At 41.2% G+C, this 22,466-nt stretch overlaps 1 protein-coding gene across 2 annotated transcripts in view; it reads left to right on the top strand.

Annotated features, from left to right (window-relative positions):
- The window catches only part of ELOVL4 (ELOVL fatty acid elongase 4), a 101,417-nt gene that overhangs the window by 56,404 nt on the left and 22,547 nt on the right, over positions 1–22,466 (top strand). For both annotated transcript variants that reach the window (XM_084826979.1, XM_084826978.1), the window contains 2 exons: positions 11,825–12,012; positions 14,671–14,751. In XM_084826979.1, coding sequence (XP_084683105.1) covers positions 11,851–12,012; positions 14,671–14,751 — 243 coding nt within the window. In that variant the 5' untranslated portion in view covers positions 11,825–11,850. The remainder of the gene's footprint in view (positions 1–11,824; positions 12,013–14,670; positions 14,752–22,466) is intronic.

The following is a 22,466-nucleotide window of genomic DNA, read 5'->3' as shown; positions in this document are numbered from 1 at the left end:
GTGGGACTTAAAAGTGGTTACCTTTGGAGTGTGCTCTTCTTTAATTTTTTTATGTATGTGTTTATCACTATACCGTACACTGAGGGTAGTATCTAATACTCCAGAAGAAGACTTTTGCCCATGCAACAAAATTTTCTCTCCTCCCCACCTCAGCCCCCCTGCTCTGCCACCAATCTGTTCTGGAGATTGATGTTCTGGAGCCCCCAACCCTCTAGAGTAGATTTGGGGGTCGAGGGGGGGCTATAGGAGGAAGGGGAAATCCTTTCCAATGATGGATGCCATCCCATCAGGGGAAGATGGATACTACTCTGGAAGGTCAAATACAGATTTCTCATAGCCAATATTTACAATGCCCAGCACCTTGAAAATATTGGTAGGGGTTTCTAAATCACTTTATCTTAATTTTAATGTGCATACTTATGCAAACTAAATTTTAATATGTTGCTATCACATTGATATCAATAGTTTTCAAATAATTTCCATTCATCCATCACAATTTTATGAAACTCAATGTTTGTACATGCTTTCTTATTGTTACTGGTGCGGTGTGATATAGCCAGGAGATCACTAGGATTAACTGGCTGCCGTAACTTTGAAGCTTCAGGTGTTTGCTTCGAAGTGACTGTTCTTTAGCACCACCCAGGAGGCACGGGTGGATATTTTAATATCCACAACACGTGGAAACAACATTGGCTAGGAAACTGTCTTCCACAATGCCAAAGCTTGCCCTGCATCTTGGAAAAACCACCTGGATTTGACCAGCCCCCTGTGATATGGACAACCTTGAACCGAATTCGCATGGGTCATGGTAGATGTGCAGATGCCCTTTATAAATGGGGCAAAATAACCTCATCAAATTGTGATTGTGGGGCTGAAAAACAAACTATCCAACACATAGTGACAGAGTGTCAAAACCGAGCCTACAATGGAGACTTTGCTGATTTCCTGGCTGTGACAACTGAAGCAAAAAACTATATCTGTAACCTAGACATACGTTTGTGATCTTCCTGTCTATATTTTATATTTCATATTTATTATGCTCTATGTTTTTATTGTAACGCAATGTGAATGTGGCATACGATAGATAAATAAATAAATATTGTTACTGGTACTTTTCTAAATTAAATCATACAACAAACTTATAGTCCACTATCATAAGGAATTCTAATATAGCTAGGTTTATGTATGTGATTTGCTTTGAACTGTTTCTTAACAACACAGCTATTTTGCTTGTGATCAAATTAGAATCTGGGTGTTAGGATTTGAAAGACAAACTCATTAATCCACTGAACCATTTGGTCACTCTGTCAGTCCTAACCAGGCAAAGGCAGTGGTAATTTTGATATGAACCAGTTGTATGCATTTGACATCAAAGGAGGCTTGGACAGTATCAGCCTACTGTTGAGGTCCAGTGAACACCTTTAAAGTCCTAGCTGGGAAAAAAAAGGTACAGTTAATGTCGGAATTACTCTAGTTTAACATAAACAGAAATTATTGGTACCACATTCCCAAAATGTAATGTAACTGAAAAACTGTTAGGGAACATGGGACCCCACACTGTTAACACCAATTAAGCAATTGTCATTGGGCTACTGGGAAGCCCTGGAGGAGAAAAGAGAGGAGAAAGCAAAACAGAAACCTAAAATGCATAGGTGAAATGCTGGGTCCACAATGGAAAGGGTCCAGTGTACCCCAGTAGCCTAACAAGATTCTGTTTTCCTGCCAAAGAATGTTACAAATAAGGAATCAGAGTTGCAAATTTGCACTATAGTGGCCCAGTCCCCCAGAGCAAATTTTGGGGAGATGTAGGAGAAGGGGGAATCTGCTCTGCTGTCAGATGCTGTTCTTTTGATGGATAGACACCAGTGTTTATTTCTTAAGGCATTGTGATGTAAGACAATAACTCTACTCCCATCTGTTTCTCCTGCCCCCACCCCCAACAAATATTTGAGGCGTGGAGCTGTTTCAGTGCAAATAGGGATCCCCCGGAGGATGACCATGAACAGTTGGCTTTTGGGATGTGCAAACTGCACCTGAAGGATTCTATGTTTATGGAGGACAATGTTTTCCATTTAGGAAAAAAAAATAGGTGATAGAATTTTGTATGTAGGAATATTAATCTTTCCTATTATAGAAAGAATGGTGATAGCGTCATTTAGTTGATAAAGCTTACACAGCTGAGAATTCAGAGTCATTGGTTCAGGAATACAATACAAATGTTGTTAGGATAAAGTAATACGATATTCTCTTGCCTTAGTTCTTCTTCTGTAAAATGTTGTACATATCTAACACTTCAGTAAATATACTGGGTGCAATCCTATGGTTAGTAAAAAGTCCTACAACTCCCACCATGCATAGAATTGTGCCCTAAATGGACATGGTGATCTCCAAAGTCCCTTCCAGTTCTTTGACTCTATACTCTGGCTGGATGATTTAGTGCAGCGGAGAAGGATTTGTATTTTGAAGATACAGGCAAATCCTCATTTAGCTATGAACTCTATTTGGTGGAAAGGCAGTAATCTCAGCCTAAACCATGAATAGGATAGTATGAAGTATAAATAAAAGATAGAAGAATTGTAAAGCACACCACACAATGATAGTAATTAAATGTAATCAAAAAATGTGTATATTATATGTCCTGTAATGTGCATAGTTATTGTGCTTGCTCATCTTCCTACGCCTGTATACTAATAGTAAATTAATTCTCTGGATGTGGATCCTTAAGTAGTCAAACAGCACAGTCCACTCACATGGGAATGGTATCAGCAGACTTGGGCAAACCCCAAGGTTTGCAGAAGTACAAAAGATTTTTAGAGGAACCTCCCTCCCTCCCGCTAAGTTGGAGGGACCCAAAACAGCCCAATAAGAACTGAGCATGCTTAGTGGCAGTGGAATGCTGGCTGATCACTGGAGGGGAAAAAACAGAAATTCGAGGGAAGGGGATGTGTGAATGGACTGGAGTGTCCTTAAAAAAAGGGCATGGCTGGCACTGCGCACTGCAACATTTTGCTGGAGAGCCTATTTGTTGAGTCTAATACAAAACATTGTGATCTTTACCAGTGTTCACCCAGGGGGTTTTGTGTGTGTGGGGGCGGGGAGGTACAAGGATCTGAACATAATAAGGACACCCATATACAAGATAGTGGTTTCAGCATACTTGCGTAAGCCCATGATTATACATAAAGTAATAGTTTGTAAATTAAAAGAAAATTAAAGGAAACAAAGCAAATATGCCCAAAAAGTACTAGGCAGGCTTAGTGGCTTCCAGATGCCACGGGCTGTTGAGAGCAGTTGAGTGCCAGATGATGGAAAAAATATAAAAGTGGGGAGGGGAATTGGCCCACTCAAGTGCCTACTCTATTTATGGTATCCTGAAAGAAGATTAGGGTCAGAAGGAAGACCCAAGGGGTTAACCCCTCCCCCTGATATATGGAGGGTTCAAAATGGGAGACAGGAGAAAGCATTTTTTCTCTTTCCCTCTCCAGAACCAACACCTACCTCCAATATACCAATAAAGTTCTCAGGCTCAAGGCTTTCTGCTAGGCGTGAACCAAGTCACTAGAACACTGTATAGCAATGGGGGTCAGGTGTGTTTCAGGACTATGGGGGAAAACCAAGTTGCCCTTTCTTTTCCTCATTTGCACACCCCAAACAGTAGTACAAAGTTCCTGTGCAATGCTGGCTGGAGCCCTAAACTGGAGCACTCCTATTAGAGGCTGGATGGGGATATACTGCTACATTCTGTTTCCAGTTCCCATTTGCCTATGTCCTAAAGGTGACCTTTCAACTTATTTGAGGATGCAACATTAAGGCACTTGTCTGTTCAACAGCACACTGGGCAGAAGACATAGGGCAGAATCCAAAAGGGTGCTTACACCCCCCACCAATTCCTTTCTACCCCACTGATCTCCTTCCACAAGCAGTGGGTCCCCTCAATTTCGTTGTGCAAGCAGAACCTACTGCTTACACAAGGGAGATTTAGCACTTCTTAGGGGAAGCCCTGAAATGAGCAGAAATGCGCTTTTCTGGAAGGAGGCTGGTTGGCGGAGTTCCCTTATGCGAGCTCCGCCAACTGGTCTCCTTCCAGAAACGCACTAAACTACCATTGCGCTTGTGGGGGTACAATAAGTGGTGGGGGCTACTTGTGCAATGGAATTGGCGGGGGGGTAAGTGAATCAGTGGGGGTGTAAATCCCCTATTGAATTCTGCCCATCATAAGGTAGTTTACTGACTGTGCATGGAGGGAGGAGAAGATCATAACTTCTTGCCCTGTCCCAGCCCCCCCAATGCATGTTCAGTATAACTTCTAAAAGACCCTTCACATATACAAACTGACCATGCAGAGAGAACCATGTATGTGCAGTTTGTATACACAGAGGCTCTTTGAGAAGTTACAGGGCAGAAGGTGGGCTAGCAATTGTAATTCTACTCCGCTTCTACATACATTTATTAAAGTACCTCATAATGTCTGCACAATGCTTTTGTTTAAGGTGCTTAAATGAAACTGCATGCTCTATAGATGTTCTGAAAAATAATTGCCACAGCAGTTATTGAGAGGCTGCTCAGAGCTTTTTCGGTGGAGTGTGATATAATTAAAATTATATCAAGTTTTGAAATCCCTACATACGAAATTCATATTCTGGGTGTGTGTGCTCAGTATAATCAAACTTTTATATTTCCAAGACGAGAGAAAGATAAAATTTAAATTGACAGTTGAGATGCTCCAGCTAGAATCAAATGAGAAGGAACAGTTGAGAAAAACCCTTAGGGAGGGAAGGGTGAATGCTCAAAGCAAGTGTCATGAGATAAATAGCTTTACATTGTCCATTGCTAGGTATCCAGGCCTGCTCTTTGAAGGGCAAGGAAGAGAAGAATACAGGCAGGCTTCAAGGTTGGGAGTTGACCAATATCAGTGCAGTAGGGGGAGCCTGTGCTGCAGAAATTTGAATAAGATCGAAACTTCCTGGCTCCATCACCTCAATAATGTGTTCTATCAGTAATCTGGGCTGCTTGAATCCTGTCTATTTAGTGTGTAGGATAGCCTCGCTTGGTTCACTTACTTTTTATAGGGCATCTACTTGAGTTATCCTGCTGTGTTTTCCCCAGTCTCCTTCTGCCTTTTTTGAGACCACAGAAAATCTGACTTTAAAAAAACAAAACAGTAGCACAATCTCCACAGGTATGGGTGATTCTGTTCTTTCCATCTTCTCCTAGAGGCATGGTTTTGTTGTATTCTGCAATGTATTGGACAGGTTGACTTATTGCCACTCATCGTGCCTTTGCTATTACCTTTCTGGTTGAAACCATTTTATCACCCAGTTTTGGTTGGATTTTTTAATCAATCTTTTACTTAACTCTAAAATGTGTGTGTGTGTGTATTTGCACAATAAGACATAAGTGTAAGAGTGTTATAGCATTAAAACTCTAATTAAAATGTATTTTTAAAAGGTGCCTTTCTGTCTCTACCATTTTCTTAACCTTTTTCAGAATTAAACATTTCCAATCTACCCTTTTGATCTAAAACAAGCTTAAAACCATCTGTTTATTTCTTTCTGATATTTCATACCAATCACCGATTAAAAAGTGCTTTAGTGCATATTCAGTAATGCATCTTTTAAAAAAAGATTGCTTAGGGAAAAACATATTTTTAATTGTCACACAAGTAAATTGGACATTCCCCTTCCTCACCCACAGTGGCTATGTCATGATCACTGATGAAAAAGCACTATACCACCCTCTCTCTCTCTCTCTCTCCCTCCTCTCCTCCTCCTCCTCCTTCACACACACACACACACACACACACACACGGATAGTAAATTTCAATTCTACTTGTAGTTTGCAGAAGAAGAGCAGTGTTTGAGTAGTGCTAGTGTCCTCCATCAGGGAGCACCCCTGGTTTTTGGTCTGCAGCATTCTGATATTCACCAAATGGAGGAGACTTCCTTAGGAATCCATACAGCCAATAAGCTTTATGTATTCTAGTGGGCGGCCATTTTACTCAAAGCTATTGGAAGGAGTTGGGCAGTGTCCAGGAATGTTAAGGATGCAATCCTATAATACGTACTTGGGTCTAAGCCCCATTGATAAAAGGGACTGCAGAATAAACATATATAGGATCACACTATAAAAGTGCATCTTTTTTCCATCCCTCTATCCTCTAAACAATTCTTTGCAATTGTTCATGGCTTCAGCAGTTTCCATGGTATAGCCAAAAGGACTACACTATTGAGGCTGCTTACTGGGTCTGATTTTCCTTTCTAATGTTTGTTTGTGATTACATTTTTATATTCTGCCTTTATTCCACCATGGAGCTCAAGACGGTAGCTCTTTCAAGTTAGAAGGGAGAATGTGAGGGCCATGGGGCTCAGTCCCCACAGGCTGACAGGAGTTGCACAATTGTCTGGAGCCAATTTTTATTTTTCTCTGAGGAGAAAAGGAACAAAATAGGGAGGTTCAGGGAATGGAAAAGAAGACGGTTGAACCTCATTTCAGTTTTCAGGATTCACAGAAGTCCCGTTGAGGTATTCCAAAAATGTAACCATAGAGAGAGGATCCTGTGGAGGACAGTAACCACCAAACATTGTTATATTTCCTCTTCAGACCTCCCCCATCAAGACAGGGAGGACAGTGGTGGAGGGAGCAGGTGGCGGCATGCACTTCCCCATCTCCCCTCCACAGTTACATTTTGTGAATGTATGAAGAGGGAAGGCTAAAACCAGACCACTGATAAGAATAATGGCAAGAATATGGCTTTCTTCACATGGAACTTTTATCCTGCGATTGAGATTACGCCTTCACAGAAGTTTTTGTGCTCTTTGCGTGACGCCGTGAACCTCCACGGCGTCTCCTGCACTAAATGCCTGTTTTTAAATAGATCGCAGATAATGAACTATCAAATTACCCCATTGTGTTCCACTTGAGTTCCCTCCGTGAAAAGAAGAAAAGCAGCAAGAAGAGGAGCAAGATCAATGAAAGATAATGGAAGACTCAGATATGGGGAGAAGGAGGGGGAAAGGGAAGGGGAAAAGGAAGCAGGTGAAAAAGGGAGTTGTTGTGATCCTGCATTTAAAATGCAAGCAGAAAGCCCCGTTTTAAATGCAGGATTTTAGTCTGGTGTACAGATGCCTGTCACCTCGCCTCCCCTTCCGCTGATGGGAACATCCCCTGAGTGGACCACCTCTCGGGATGCTCCCACTGACAGGAGCGAAGTCTCAATCTGGTGTAGAGATGGCCTATGTTATGTGCCTGGGCAGAAGCTACCTCAGATGAGAACAATAATGAAAACAAAGGAGGAATGTGTCCCGGGGTGAGCAACTTGTGGCCCTCTAGATGTTTTGGCCTATAACTCGCACCAACCCTAGTCAGCATAGCCAATGTTGATGGATCATGGGGGTTACAGGCCAAAACATCTGGTGGCCATCAAGTTGCCCACCTTGTGCTAGCATCAATGTCCTATGTACCCCAAAGTATCTCTAATATGATGGGATGTGTGTTAGACTTTTGTGATAGATTTCTTGTATTATAAAAAAGTAACAGCAGTACAATTACAGCAATAAATAGTATGTTGATAGAAGAACAATAATTTATTCTCTGAAACTAATGCAGGTCCTAAAACAAGCAATAGTTTAGATGCTGATCCTAAGCACATAGAAGTATATTTGTTAAAAGAAAGAAAAAATATTAACAAGTGCTTAGGACTGGGATGGGTAGTAAGATTGAATACACATTTAAATGCATGAAGTCAGTTGATTAATATTGAAAAAAGTCTTGACTGGTTTGGTTACTCAGAAATTGCTCATTATCTTATCTTTGTTGTTTCAGTGTCTTCTAAATACTTTTATTCAGAGGAGTTTGAGGGGCGGGGGTTGGCATCGTATCAGCTGTCTAAGCCTGCAGTTCTATACCCATTTACTCACCCTATTGAATTCATTAGGGCTTACGTCCAACTAATAAACATGCTTTTTTATTCTATAATTGTTGTGTTTTTATTATATTTTAATATATTTTATTTTAATCAATTTTAATTATGCCTGTAAGCTGCCTTGAGTGCCAGTTTTTTGGTAGAAAGGTTGGGTATAAATCAAATAATAAATAAATGCATAGGATTGTGCTGTAAGTTACAAAATTAGTAGCATATAGAAGTCCTAATTTTTCACTGATGGCTTTTATTCTTCTAACAAATGCTGTGTTGGTTCTACAGAAAAATGAGATATAAATATATTAAAAATGTATAAGGCAGTTCTTCCGGGTTGAAGTCAGCATCGTATTGTAATTATAGTCCTAAAAGGTGGCTAATAAATAAATCTATGTTGACTTGAGTAATTCCGGAAGCTTTTATACTAGTGGAGGTGGGGGCACTAAGTGCATTCTTAATGGGGTTAGATGTCAGCGTCTGAGGACCTTGACATTTACATTAATTGCTGTAAACTTACATTAATATATTACATGGGATCTTTTGTATAGCGTTTTCCCCATTGTTGCTGAGCAATTGATAAACCTAGCTCATGTGCCCATCTTGTGCTTAGGCTATCAAGTTTACTATATATTATGTTCACTACCTTCTCATATAGCTGGGAAACTAACCCTTTGATAAAGGCTCCTTCTTATTTTTGATAGGATGTTTCTATAGCTTATGAAATGTTGTGGTTGCAGCAGTTGGTAAGTATCTAGCATGGTTTCCTTGCATTCTAGCAATTCTAAAGCAGCTTTTTGAGATTATTGTCCATAAATGTTGTTCCTGCTTTTTTAGCCCAGGCTGTAAACTGGTGTGTGGGTTTTCCTGCTCCCTTCTTCAAAGGGGAGACATTCTAAAAATGGAGTGAGGGGAAAAGTTGAGGAGCTGTTTGGCCTATGATTTCCAAGCAATGGCTTGGTACCAGTCCTACATTTTATGCAGAGCAATCCTATGGAGGCTGGGTGGGGAGAGTATGTGGTAGAGAAACTGCCTCTTCCAAGCCCTACCAAGTCAGAAGTGGGCAGCTTTTTTTCCTTTTAATTTCTATTTCACTTGACGGTCCTTCTTTCTTTCTTTCTCCCCCACCCCCACACTCTCATTTGTTCCTGTGGGTGGGAAATTCACTATACCAGCTGCAAGGCTGGTGTGGCGTTTCCCCCGTTTTAAGGAGATGGTGTCTCCAACAAGGGAGCCTCCATCAATACATGCCCAGCACACACCCTATTTATTTATTTATTTATTTATTTTTCTTCATAAAAATCCCAGGGCGGGTAACAACCATGTTAAAACAACAATAAAACAGCAATACATTGCTGTAAATAAACATATAATAAAACCAATCAAACAACAAGCAGCAAGATAAATTGCAGTGACAACTAACCACCATAAATGCCCAGGTACACAGATGGGTCTTAGCCTAGTGGAGGACATTCCAAAGCTGGGGTGCCACCACAGTGAAGGCCCTACCTCATGTACTTTTCCGAATGTCGGACAATGATTTGGGATTGCCCCATCCCCCAAATCTAAGAGCAACAGCAGAGAGAGGCATTTCATCAGATACCTGGGTCCCAAGTTATTTAGAGTTTAGTAGGTCAGCACCTTGGTCAATACCAGCACCTTGGATTTGGCCCAGATACAGATAGGCAACCAATGCAGCTCTTTTCAGGATTAGTGTTATATGCTCCACACCAGCTGTCCCTATCCCCATCTAGAAAACCACACTTTGGACCAGTTGTAATTCTCAGATAATTTCAATGGCAGCCCCACATAAAGTGCATTACAGTGATCCATATATGAGAGGTTGTCAGAGGATGGGTTGCTGTGGCTAAGCTATCTCTGGCCAGGATACTGCAGACACCTCACACCAAATCTCCTGTTGCCGTCTCCTAGCAGCTTCATATAGAGCATGTTGGACAGAATAGAACCCTATGAATCACCATAGCACAACTGCCATGGTATTGAGCAAATGTCCCTCAGTGCTACTTTCTGGAAACAATTCTGTAAGTAGGAGTGGAACCACAATTCCACCCATGCTCCGAATCCCCAACCCACAGAGTCAATCTAGCAAGATACCATGGTTGTTGGTATCAAAAGCCACTGAGAGATCCAGGAGAATCTCCTCCGGCAAAGGTAATCCATCAGGGCAATCAAGGCCATGTTAGTGCCAACGCAAGCCAGAAGCAAGATTGAAATCAGTCTGAATAATCCATTCCCTCCAAGTGCTTCTGGAGTTGCCCAGCCACCACCTTCTCAAGATCCTTGGCCAGAAAGTGGATATTTGTGACTGGGTGATAGTTATCACAAATCTCCGGGTCCTGGGAGGGCTTTTTATGAGTCAATGCACCAGAGCCTCTCAAGAGGTATTAACCATTCCCTGGACCCACCAATGCATTCCCCACCCCCACCCTGGCTAGATGTCATAAGCTATAAAGGGCAAGGGTCAAGTATACACATGGTCAGCCAGACCTTTCCAAGGACCTTGTCCACATCACCAAGCTGCAGCAACTGAAACTGATCCCACACAAATAACTTATGCTCAATGGTTTTTCTCCCTACTGTTGACAGAACACCAACAGCGGAGAAGCAATGGTGGCAGAGGTTGTCACCAGCAGGACATCTCCAGCAGCAGCCTACTACTACTTCTGCAAACCTAGGTCCACAATATCCTATGTCCCCTGGAGTGCCTTCCCAAGGACTATTAGAGTACACTCTAAAAAGTATATTGTGCAAATATACCCATTTCCTTTGAGAGGAGAGCTGCATTTTCAGTGCTACAACTTTGAGCTGTATAGCTATTTATTTATTTCAGAAATTTCTATGCTGCTTTCCATTTTAATAATAATAATAATCCCAAAGTGGTTTACAAAGTAAAATCATGATAAAATACAATAAACCAATCAACAGACCGGTAATAAAAATAATCAAATATATTATTAAAATAACTGGCAATGATAGTGGTCAGGAAAATGCCTGGGCAAACAGATATGCTTTTTGAGTTGTTGGTAGAAACACTCCACACTAGGACCCCGCCTGATCTCAATGGGGAGATCATTCCACATGGAAGAATGATCCACAATGAAGAAGGATACATTCAATATAGGAAATTCTCAGCAAAATAACTTTAGATCTGTGCAATCTATGCACGTAAAGATTTTTTTTTTTTAACTGCATATAAAACTCCCATGGACAGAGTATTCGAAATATATTACCTATATTGTTTAAGGTTTTTTTCTCAACTGAATCCATTCTGAATGTGGGAAACAAAAGGCTAATGTTATCAAATTGGAACTTCCAGGAATGTAATTTACATTGCAGTTGATGGAAACAAATAGAATGGCCAATAAAGAGATATAAAGCAATTCAGCTCTTTGCTTTGCACATCTGTTTATTTCTACAACACTTAACATAATGATATACAAGGTATAAAACGTTGAGTCTGCAATTATGTAAGTAGATCGTATCATATATACTCATAATGACATCAGTCCTCTGAGTGCTGTTGGTTAGTAGCCAAAACCACCACCACCCACACAAAATAGGGAGGTATCAGCAGAGTTGAGGGAACCCTGAGGTTTGTAGAAGTACAAGAAATCTTCCGGGAAGAAACCTTAAGGGGTAAAACTCCCCTGGCCAGCGAACAGGCCGGTGAGGACTGTGCATGTTCAGTGGGTGTGGAATGCTGACAGACGGTTGAGGGGGATGGAAACCCAGTGGAGACGGGCAATAGAATGAGTGGCTGGATGGAGAATGGAGATCCTGAACAGGAAACACCCTACACCTTTTGTTTCAGGACCACTTGCTTAACTGAAATTTTTTTAAAATGTAGTGAGAAAACATGTTTTCAGTAATTTCCTGTCTGTTTTCCCCTAGATAAACGTGTCGATGACTGGCCCTTGATGCAGTCTCCATTTCCTACACTGACTATAAGCACTCTTTACCTCCTCACTGTTTGGCTCGGTCCTAAATGGATGAAGACAAGGGAGCCTTTCCAGTTCCGCTCATTGTTGATTTTTTACAACTTTGGAATGGTTCTACTTAACTTCTATATTTTCAAAGAGGTACCTTTATTTCTATTCTCGCTATGAGTGAGTGTGTGTGTGTGCATGTGTGAGCACAATCTTATACATGTCTACTCAGAAGTGAGTTCCATTGAGTTCCCAGGTAAGTGTGTTTAGGATTGCAGCCTAAGTGATTTGTTAGTCATGATCCAGAATTTTGGCTAAATGAATTACATTATTCAGACCATTTTGTATTTATTTCGGGAAGTGAATGAATTTTTCTTTGGAATTGGGTTGGATCCAGAGGTGCATGGAGCAGAACTCCACAAGGGCCGAAGAGGGAACTCAATTTTTGCCAGTGCCCCCCCACCCAGCAGCCCCCGGAAATCTGCTCTCAACAATTGGGAGACCGTCTAGAGCAGCATGCAGGAGCAATGAGGAATCGACAGAAATGGCCAATCTGTCCCCTTCCTCCAGTGGGGAGCCAACACTGGATCCCATTGCCCTCTATGAATGTAGATGTCTTTATTGAGTTGTGAGTTGGGTCTCAGTGGAGTTGGGAGAATTAACTAAAACTGTGGGTTCGGGGATGATTTTGCACAGGAACAATTTTGAGTGGAATTTGGCTTCATATACTATATGTTCTCCTGACGCTTACATCATAGGAACTAAAGAACGGAGTATTCAATTTGCGATGTTGACACTAGAAAAACTAGTTTTGGGGAGCAAAAGGATGGTAAAGACAATTATTAGTGGCCATTCATGATTATGGAATGCTCAGTAATCTGTGTTTCAATTGTCTAGCTAGCATATGGTTTATAAAACACAGATTTAGTGTAAAGTATGGAGTGATTTCAGTTTGCATCTTGCCGTGTGTGCACGATAAATAAGATTGCCCTTCATGAAGTGGGGTTTCTACAGGCAGCTAAATCTCAAAAAGTAAATGGATTTCTTGACATGGGGCATTCAACTGGGCTGTTGAAGAAAGCTGATTCAAAGTGGAAGTGACAAGTGTGAAGGAAGGAGCATGCTCACTCACTCACATGGCCCTGACAGCCCCATGGTTCAAACAACCCATGGATGGTCATTAAACATGAACCACTAAAGAAAATAAATTAAGAACAATGTATTTAAATAGCTATTCTCTTCATCTTGGAAATTAACTTAATTATAAGAAAATATTCCTTTTTCAATTTTCAGAAGTCAGTATACTTTTGCAAATTCAATTCCAAGTTGTGTCCCTAGCTAATAAAGGAATACAGCCATGAAATGGTGTAATGTTAATAATTTGTTTACTCCCAGTAGAAAAGCTGAATTGTTTTAGGGCGCAATCCTATGCATGTTTAGACAGAGGAAAGGCCTACAACTCCCAGCATGCCCCAGCCAGCAATGGGTTGGGCATGCTGGGAGTTGTAGGCCATTCCCCTGTCTAAACATGCATAGGATGGCTCCCTAAGGGAGCCATCCTATGGCCGCTAGACAGTGGCTAGATGGTCATAGGATATGCGTTTATCCAGGAACTGACCTTGGAGCCCACACTCCGAGGTCAGTTCCCAGAGAACTGACCTCCTCCAACTTCTGCACTGCCTTGGAGGCAACGCAGAACAGCACCACCCTCCACACTCACAGGAGGAGCACAGAGCAGCCAGAAAGGGGCATGGCTGGAGGCGTTCCAGGGTGGGGAGAGCATAGCTGCCAGTACAACACATCCTATGAGTCGTACAGCAGCCTCCTTCCCCACTCCGTGCTCCTGCGGCTAAACAGCTGCAATCGGCTGTCTAGCAGAAAAAGCAGGGCAGGAGGAGCACAGAGGGAATGATCCCCTCCGTGCTTCTCCAACCTTGTTTTGGATAGGTGGTCACCTCCGAGTTTGGAGGCGGCTGCCTATCTAGATAGGATTGTGCCCTTGGTGTCTTAACTGACTTGAGAATAGATTCTCTTCTGTATGGGAATGGTCTAAATTATATGCAGTTCATAAACCAGTTGTGAAATGTTTATTTATACAAACTGGAATTTGAAACAACTAGCCAATAATGGGGGATAGGTGTCTTCAGAATTTCTTCCTTTAAATATTATTTGCAGGGCTGCATTTGTCTGTGGTTCAATGTTTGGATGAGTAATGCTATGAACTGATAGTTCTGTTGTTAAACTAGCCAATTTGAGTTACAGATAAAGTTACAGAATGAGTCACAGACCTGCACCCGCCTGTATGAAGAGGGCAGCATGGAGTGACGTTTTATAGGACTCGTGCAATGCCCAGTGTGTTGCTGCTCTGATAGGTGTGTTGAAGTGAATGGTCTGCCAAGCTGGAGCACAAGACTGCACCTCACCATATAGCATTAAGCAGCCGGGCTTTGCTCAGACCCTGTGCACTGCTAAACAGTTCCTGCTGAGTAATCTGGGTGTTAGGAGCATTGAGAAGGAGCAGGCTGCTGGAGGCTCTAAGGTGATGTGTGAGTGTGTGTGAGAGAGCCACAGTTTGAAGTAAATGGTCCATCTTGTCACACAGCACGCTTGGTATAAGAGTAGTACTTTGGGAGAAGAAGGAATATGATGGGGAGAGGTAAACTGGAGCTTTATTAGGTGGCTCTGACCACCTTCCTCTCTGTCTGTGGCAATGTTTTTACAAATATTGCTTTAAATATTTTAAGTGGTGATTACTCTCATGAATATTAACCGTAGTTGTAGAAGATTAATTTGTGAATTTAATGTTTGCAGCTACTTTTGGCATCAAAGGCTCGAGGATACAGCTATATCTGCCAGAGTGTGGATTACTCAGATAATGAGTATGAAGTCAGGGTGAGTAGTAACTTCTAATACCAACTAATGAATCATATATAAGTTAAATGCCCTTCAGTGGATGAATATGCTCTACCAATTTTCTGCCATTGGTTCTATCACTGTTGGGAATACCAAACCAAGGGCAGTATCCAATTGGGGCCTACCATGCACAGCCAGCCCCGCTGGTTCTGGTCCACAAGCAGAACACCCCTCTGGCCCCAATCCTCAAGTGGCCCCTACCAATTGCACGATGCAATATCGCACTTCCAGGGGCAAGCCCCCAAACGAGCGGAAATGGTCGTCTGTGGAAGGGACAGGGCTCCGTCGACTTCACCCTTTCCAGAAGCAAGCATTTCTGGTCATTTCGGGGCTGGCCCCCGGAAGCGCAATATCACATTACATAAGTGGTAGGGGCCCTTGTGGATGCTTCCCACACACAGACTGGAACCAGTGGGGCTGGCTGCATGTGGTGGGCCCCAATTGGATACTGCCCCAAAGGCCAAACTACATGTAACATTAAAAGTGCTTTGTAATAAGTCTACTTCATCTGGCCACTTTATTTTAAAGGACAAGGAGCTGTGTGGGCTCCTGGTCTGAATTGGGCCTTGCACCAGTTTCCTACCAAAATAATCTTCCCCTGCCCCAGCTGCAAATGGAACCTTCAGGGGTGGGGTTGGGGATAAATAGTAGTTCAGGAGACATGTTTTAGTGGGAAACTGTGGTGGGCCCTCAGTTTGAATGACGATCATGACTCTGGCTCAGTGGCTGCTCAGAACAGAAGTGGCCAGCCTAAGCATGCTTTCTTAAATGCAAGTTTAACATAATATGTAGTTTGGCCCTAAAATTAATGTTTTGATCTTTTGCTTACAGGAGGGGGTGACCCTCAACTCCCATCATCCCTCACCATTAGCTATGCTGGCTCGGGCTGATGGCAGTTGTAGGCTAAAACATCTGGAGGGCCATAATTTGCCCAATCCTGGCTTAGAGTTTCGATAGAGTATTTTAAACATATCTATTAAATATAAAATATATTGCTCCCTGGTTTTCTCTACAAAATTCAAATTAGTTTTAAAACTAGGAGATAGAAATAGTAGAAACATTAGTGATTTCCTACACTTAAATTTACAGTGTATCCAGAGGATATAAACAAATCCTATCCCCAAATGCTAAAGATGTGCAGGGTTATTTATTCTACTTAGTTAAAGGTAAAGTGTATTCTCTGTAATCTACAAACCAGAATATGAACCATGATACTAAGGTGTTTTAGTTTGCCATTGTTCACGCCTGTCTGAAACATATTTTCTTGTTTGTGAGGATCAATTCACACTAGCCAGTGTGCCCACAAACTCTCAAGGCAGTTGAATGGGGACTCCCAGTTAATTATGCAAAACCAGCGATTATATCCTTTTATTTCAATAGAATTTTTATGTCCTGGTTTTGATCTGAAGGCGCTGTAGGTTGTTCCACAGAGGTTATACCAAAAGACATCACAGGGAGCAATCCCAAAGATGCAGACTCAGATAAAGATTCAAATGCAAATAACATTTCACGCCTACAGTCGGACTGATAGTTCAAACAGTTTTCATCACACCATTGCAATTTCTCTTTGGGTTTGAATTGCTATGCTGAAAACTTGCTGAGCTATGCACGGAGCCAGTTTCGTTTTCACGTACTTACGAAGTCACAGAGTGCAGGTGTTGAATCATGCCTTTGCACTGTCTTAAAAAAATATTTTTAAAGGGTATATAGGAATAGTGAGCTTGCTTGTACTTTTGAAGTAAAAGTTATGCACAAAAACTTTATGTGCAAAAATGTCTGTATACTGTTCTCAGCCTGCTATAATGTGTTAAGTCATTTATGAGATTCCATGATTGCTAGAAGGTGAAAAACATGGATTCAGGAAATGTGGGTACTGATATAAACTAATGACAAGTGACAACTATATTAGTCTCTTCTCACTGCATTGTATAACAGTTAGGGAGGAACCCTTTGTGTTTGGCTTCAGGGTGTTTTGGTGAACCTTAATTCTAGTTGCTATAACAAAAGTCTAGTGAGAAAGTCATGGGGTTTAGCAACAATTGTTCAGTTCTCTCCCTGAATCAAACTAATGTCCAGAGGCTCCCTCTGCGGTTAATTCCAGCATGTCATATAAAGAAGCAGAATTTCCATTTGGCCTCAATCCAGAAAGACACCTACACTCAAGCACCAATGCGTACCTTGAAGAAAGATAATAGGTACAGTCAAGTAGGCACTGCTGCTTTGCAACATCCATTCGTTAAGGATTAAAATGAACAGTAACTGTGCAGCACTGCATAGTCTTCAATGGAAATTACTCACAAGCTATAACGTATGTAGAATGTTAGGCTGTAGACTATTGATGAAGAATACCTATCTTCAGTATCATGTCAGAGACGTCTTTGGAAATTTTGGGTTGAGAAATCCGGGGGTACTTGCAAAGATAATTTTTGTGACATCTTTTGAAGCAGAATACTCATTATATTAACTGGCTGATGGTTAATTGGTTTGGTATATTAACTGGCTGAAGGCAATGTTCTGTGGCAGTAAATATTTGGATCAAGGATTCTCTCTTCTCTTTATTTTTGGACTTGAATATTACTGAAAGCTCAGTTTTTAATGCTGAGTAAGTGTAAGCCATAAAGAAACTTAGTATAACTGTCTACATTTTTGCAAACATTGGAAAATCTACAAGGCAAACGTTTCTTTCTTTTTCTTTTTGCAATGTGTCAATCTGACCACATAAAGGTTCAAACATGCAAGTCTTCAGCATCCAGTCTTACAGTTATTGCCGATATTATAGTGCATTGCCACAATCCAGCAGTATATTCCATGCACAATATTTATTTTTTAATTGATTACATTTATTAAACACCTCATAAAATACATTTCTTTGGAAATTTTACAGTACAAATAAAATGATAATAAAATGAACAATATAAAACTAATAAATGTGCCAACATAGCATAAGAGGTAAAACCACATTGCAGGGACTAAAAAAATAAAATATAAACATACTAAAATATTTTAAAAGACTTTAAAAGATTTTTAAAACCTGGGAGAATAGGAAAGTCTTAGCCTGGCACCGAAATGTTAGCAGTGCAGGTGTCAGGGAAACTTCCCTGGGAGAGCATTCCAGACCTGGAGGGTAACAACCCCAAATGCCCTCTCTCTTGCTGCCACCCTCTGAGCCTCAAAAAGAGAGGGCACTTGAAGAAGGGCTTTTGTGGATGACTTAAAATATGGGCAGCTACATATGGGAGGAGGCATTCCATCAGATCCCAAGATCCCAAGCCACATAAAGCTTTGTAAGTCAACATCAGCACCTCAGGACTGGAAAGAAATCAAGAGTCAGTGCAGGTGAAAAAGGACTGGTGTGATATGATCATAACATCTGGTCTCGGAATTCTTGCAGTCATATTTCGAACTAGCTGAAGTTTCCAGATTGTCGTCAAAGGCAGCCCCATGTACAATGCATTACAATAATCCAAATAGGAGGTTACCAGGGCATGGTTCACTGCAGTTAGGCTATCCACTTCCAGATAGGGTTGTAGCTGGGATACCAGCCAAAGCTGGTAAAAGGTGCTCCGAGTCATAGAGGCTAGTTGAGCCTCTAATGACAGTGATGGATCCAGGAGCAAACAAGCTATCCTTCCTGAGAAGGCTTTCCAACCATTTCAGTGGAGGAAGCCAGTTCATAAAAAATACAGATTGTGCCTGTCCATGAAAATGTATAAACAAAAGATCTATGTGAGCATCTAGATCAAAGTACACCTATTTTAGCTACACAGGAACTAATCCCAGCACAGAGGAAATGTACCACCCATGTAAATAGGCCAGTGCCAGTACTACTCTGGCATCGATCAAGAGAAACAACAACCCATTATTTAAAAGAGCTTTCAGTTAAAATAGTTATCACAAATGGGAAGTTCACTTTCAAATACAAGGTACAGAGATCAAGGACCTCTCATTGACCCTTTAGTGGTAGTTGTTCATGTAATCTTTCTGTGCCATCTGGTGTCTTAACAGTCTTAGATTTTACATATATGAAAGCTTGCTGAAAATAAATGGGCATATATATTTCTGATATAATTTAGTTAAGATATATTTAGAACACTTTAAGTTAAGTATTCAAGAATCTGTTGACATGCATTACTGACTGTCAAGCTAGTTTTAATAGCATGTTATAGAACCAGTTGAACATAATATTCAGTGCTTTGGATTTTGTTCTATTGTTGATGTTTATTTGGTAGTTCTGTTCTTTTCAGTTATATAGTATATATTTAAAGGGTGTTTTTAATTTTAAAAAATAGCACAATTTGAAGTTACATCCTATTTTTCTGCTGCTATTACTAACAATGCAACCTGTCTGTTCTTGATCTAAGGCAGCAAAACACTGTAAGCCTCTGTTCTCACCCATGTCACTGATTGTCTAGCTGGCCTTGGGCAAACTGCATGAGAGTTTTTTAATCATTTTTTCTCATATGAAAACTGCAATAATAATAGTTACATATAACCTCAAGTATAATGCTCCTGTCTGAATTAATGTTTGTATTTCTCTTTGAACTTGGATCTCAGCAACAAGTAGCACTAAAGCAGAAGGCTTATACCAGAGTAATCAAGAGTACTGAAATAAAGTTTGCATTTCATTTCATGCTCTTGGGCACCAAGGTCTTCAGGAATCTTTTTAGGGTTGGAAAATTTAAACCATAATAGACCTGGATATTTAAATTCTTCATACTTGAATAATTAAAAGGAGTCTCTTCAGTGAAGTCAGTGGTCAGTTCCATTCCCGTGTTTGGTTAGGAACTGTATAAATGGTGGAGTTTTAGAACTGAGTTGTACTTTTATAGAGTCACAGGACTAAGCATGTGGTATATCAAGTAAAGGAACTGAATTTTTGTATAACTTTTGTATCTTCTGTATATTCACAGCTATTGGGAATGGTACATAATATATCAGTAGGAACCTTTTAGAAAGCATTGTTAGGGAAGAGCTGCTTTTCCATTTTGGTTTGGCATTTCATTCTGGTCACAGTGAAAACTCTAGTAAATAAGTTCACAACCTTTGTCAGTTTACTTTAGTGAGTTTCTTTCTCCAGTCATTTTTACAAGGTGGCTGTCTTGTGTGTTACAGACTGTGGTACATTTTGAAGTGCAGTCGTTCACCATGGCCATCCCCACAGCCACACCCTCAAGGAGAGTCCAAAATTACAGGCAGCTCTGTTGATCCATATCAACAAACCAGTCCCAGGAGTTTTCATCTCCATGAGGAGCAGGGTTGCAAAGCTAATGGGCCTTAATTGCCCACTCAGTATTGTTGTTGGGAAAATGCATTCCCCACCTGCCACTCCAGCTACTGTGAGGACTGCAGCTAAACTCAGGGAACTCTGATGGGGGTAGGATATGACATCAGCATCCCTGCTAAAAAAAAGAAGAAGTGCAACACTGTTTCTATGCAAGCCCTCCATCACACTTCTGCCCCCATTGCTTAAGCCACACAGTGTGGCATACGGCTTGATCCTGTGGATGTTTACCCAAAGGTTAGTTCTAGTGTGTTCAATTAGGCTTAATCCCAAGGTACACAGAGTACTTACAGCCTCAGAGTGCTTCTAGACAGAGGGTTCGTAGTGCTACCAATCAAAAGGCATTGTGCACCTATTCATCTTTTTCTCCTTAATGATTTTTTTCTGTTAAGAAAAAAGTTGGGAGAAGTGGTGGGAGAACATGGGAGGGTCACAAGTGGAAGAGGACATTGTATGGACCCCCTATAAAATTCCATGAACAAGGCAGGATGGTTGCACAATAAAAGCCTCATCAGAAAGCACCCTTAGACCCACTTCACTTTTTTTTTTATTAAATTTTTTAATGGCCCATCTGGCCGGTCACCTCACCACTCTGGGCAATGTACAATAATACAAACAGTTTAAAAACAATAAAATTACACATTAAAACATCATTTTCTAAAATTTCCCTGGCCCACCTCAAATGCCTGCCTAACAACCAAGTTTTCAATGCATGGCGGAAGCTCATTAAAGAGGGGGCATGGCGGAGTTCCCTAGGGAGGGAGTTCCACAGAGTGGGGGCCACCATAGAGAAGGCCCTCTCCCTTTCTCTTGGTGATGCCTATAAGAAACTCAGGCTTCAATCCTGTCTATGAGTAACTGGATGGGCAAGTCTCATTGAACTCAATGGGACTTCTGAGTGGAAATACATAACATGCACTTTGAATCTGTAATTCTAAGTACACTTAAATGGAAGTAAATTCTGCAGAAACCCAGTGGGATTTACTTCATAACAATTAATGTTTTCCCCCTCCTTCCCAGGCTGTATCTGCTTGTCATTTTATTTAAGAGATTAACATATTCTTAGTGTTCTTCTGCCTTGGCATACAATTATATTCAAGATCCAGAAGAACAGAAAGGTCAAACAGAGGGAAAACTTTTTCAAATTTGATAGGTTATTTGAAAAATGCAAATCTGTTAACAGTAGTGTCACTTCTACCTGTTCCCTGGCCATTTCCTTTCAAATTTATTTTGTGACTTTGACTACAGAAAAAAAAAGAGATCACTACTCTCTTTTTTTTTTTTAAATCCTCTACAAGTTCATTTACTCATTCATTTCCTTTCTATATGGTCCAATAGCCAAAGCTCTCTGGGCAGTACACAAAAATTACACTGCAAAACTACAACATAATGAAAACAATATAAAATTTATTTATTTATTTATTTATTTATTTATTTATTGCATTTATACCCCGCCTTTCTCCCTCTCGCAAGGAACTCAAGGCGGCTTACATTATCCTCCTCCAAAAATCTTTAACATACAAAATTTAGAAACAATTTAAAACCGCTAAAAAAAAGTTACAATAAGATACTGGGATTTGATAAAACAACAGACATTAAACCCCCCATCATATGCCATCAGATGCCTGGGAGTAGAGGCAAGTCGTAGTCTGGTGCCCAAAAGATAACAGTGTTGGCCCCGGTGAGGACAGCGTTCCACAGTTGGGGAGCTACCATCCAGAAGGCCCTTTCCCTTGTTGCCATTCTCTAAGCCTCCTTCAGCGGAGGCACTCATAGGAGGGCCTCAGATTACAACTGTAGTGTATGGGTAGGTTCATATCAGGAAAGGCACTCCATCAGATATTGTGATCCCAAGCCTTAAATTGAACTCGGAACATACAGGTAGCAAGTGGAAGTGGGCTAGAATTGGCGTTATGTGTTCAGACCTTCTGGTCCCTGCTATCAATCTGGCTGCCACATTTTGCACAAGCAGCAGCTTCCAAACCATCTTCAAAGGCAACACCACATAGAGCACATTGCAGTAATTTTACTTGGAGGTTACCAGAGCATAGACTTCTGGAGCCCTTCCAGACAAGAGCATAGCTAGGCCACCAGCCAAAGCTGGTAGAAGGTGCTCCATGCCACTGAGGCCACCTGAGCCTCAAGTGGCAATGATGGCTCCAGACCAGCCCCCAAGCTATGAATCTGCTCCTTCAGGGGGAGTGCAACCTCATCCAGAACAGGCTGAACACCCTCCATCCAGTCAGAAAAATCACCCACCAACAGCATCTCGGCCTTGTCTGGATTGAGTTTCAGTTTATTAGCCCTCATCCAGTCCATTATCGTAGTCAGCCACTGATCTAGCACATCCACAGCCTCACCTGATGAAGATGAAAGGAGAAGTAGAGCAACACGTCATCAGCAAACTGATGAC

The sequence above is a fragment of the Heloderma suspectum genome, chromosome 1 (genome assembly GCF_057233095.1).
Source record: "Heloderma suspectum isolate Gila_16-S chromosome 1, 16-S_ref, whole genome shotgun sequence".
In the NCBI taxonomy this organism is placed as follows: Eukaryota; Metazoa; Chordata; class Lepidosauria; order Squamata; family Helodermatidae; genus Heloderma; species Heloderma suspectum.
The sequence above is the reverse complement of the archived record's forward strand: the minus strand, read 5'-3'. Positions and strand labels throughout refer to the sequence as shown.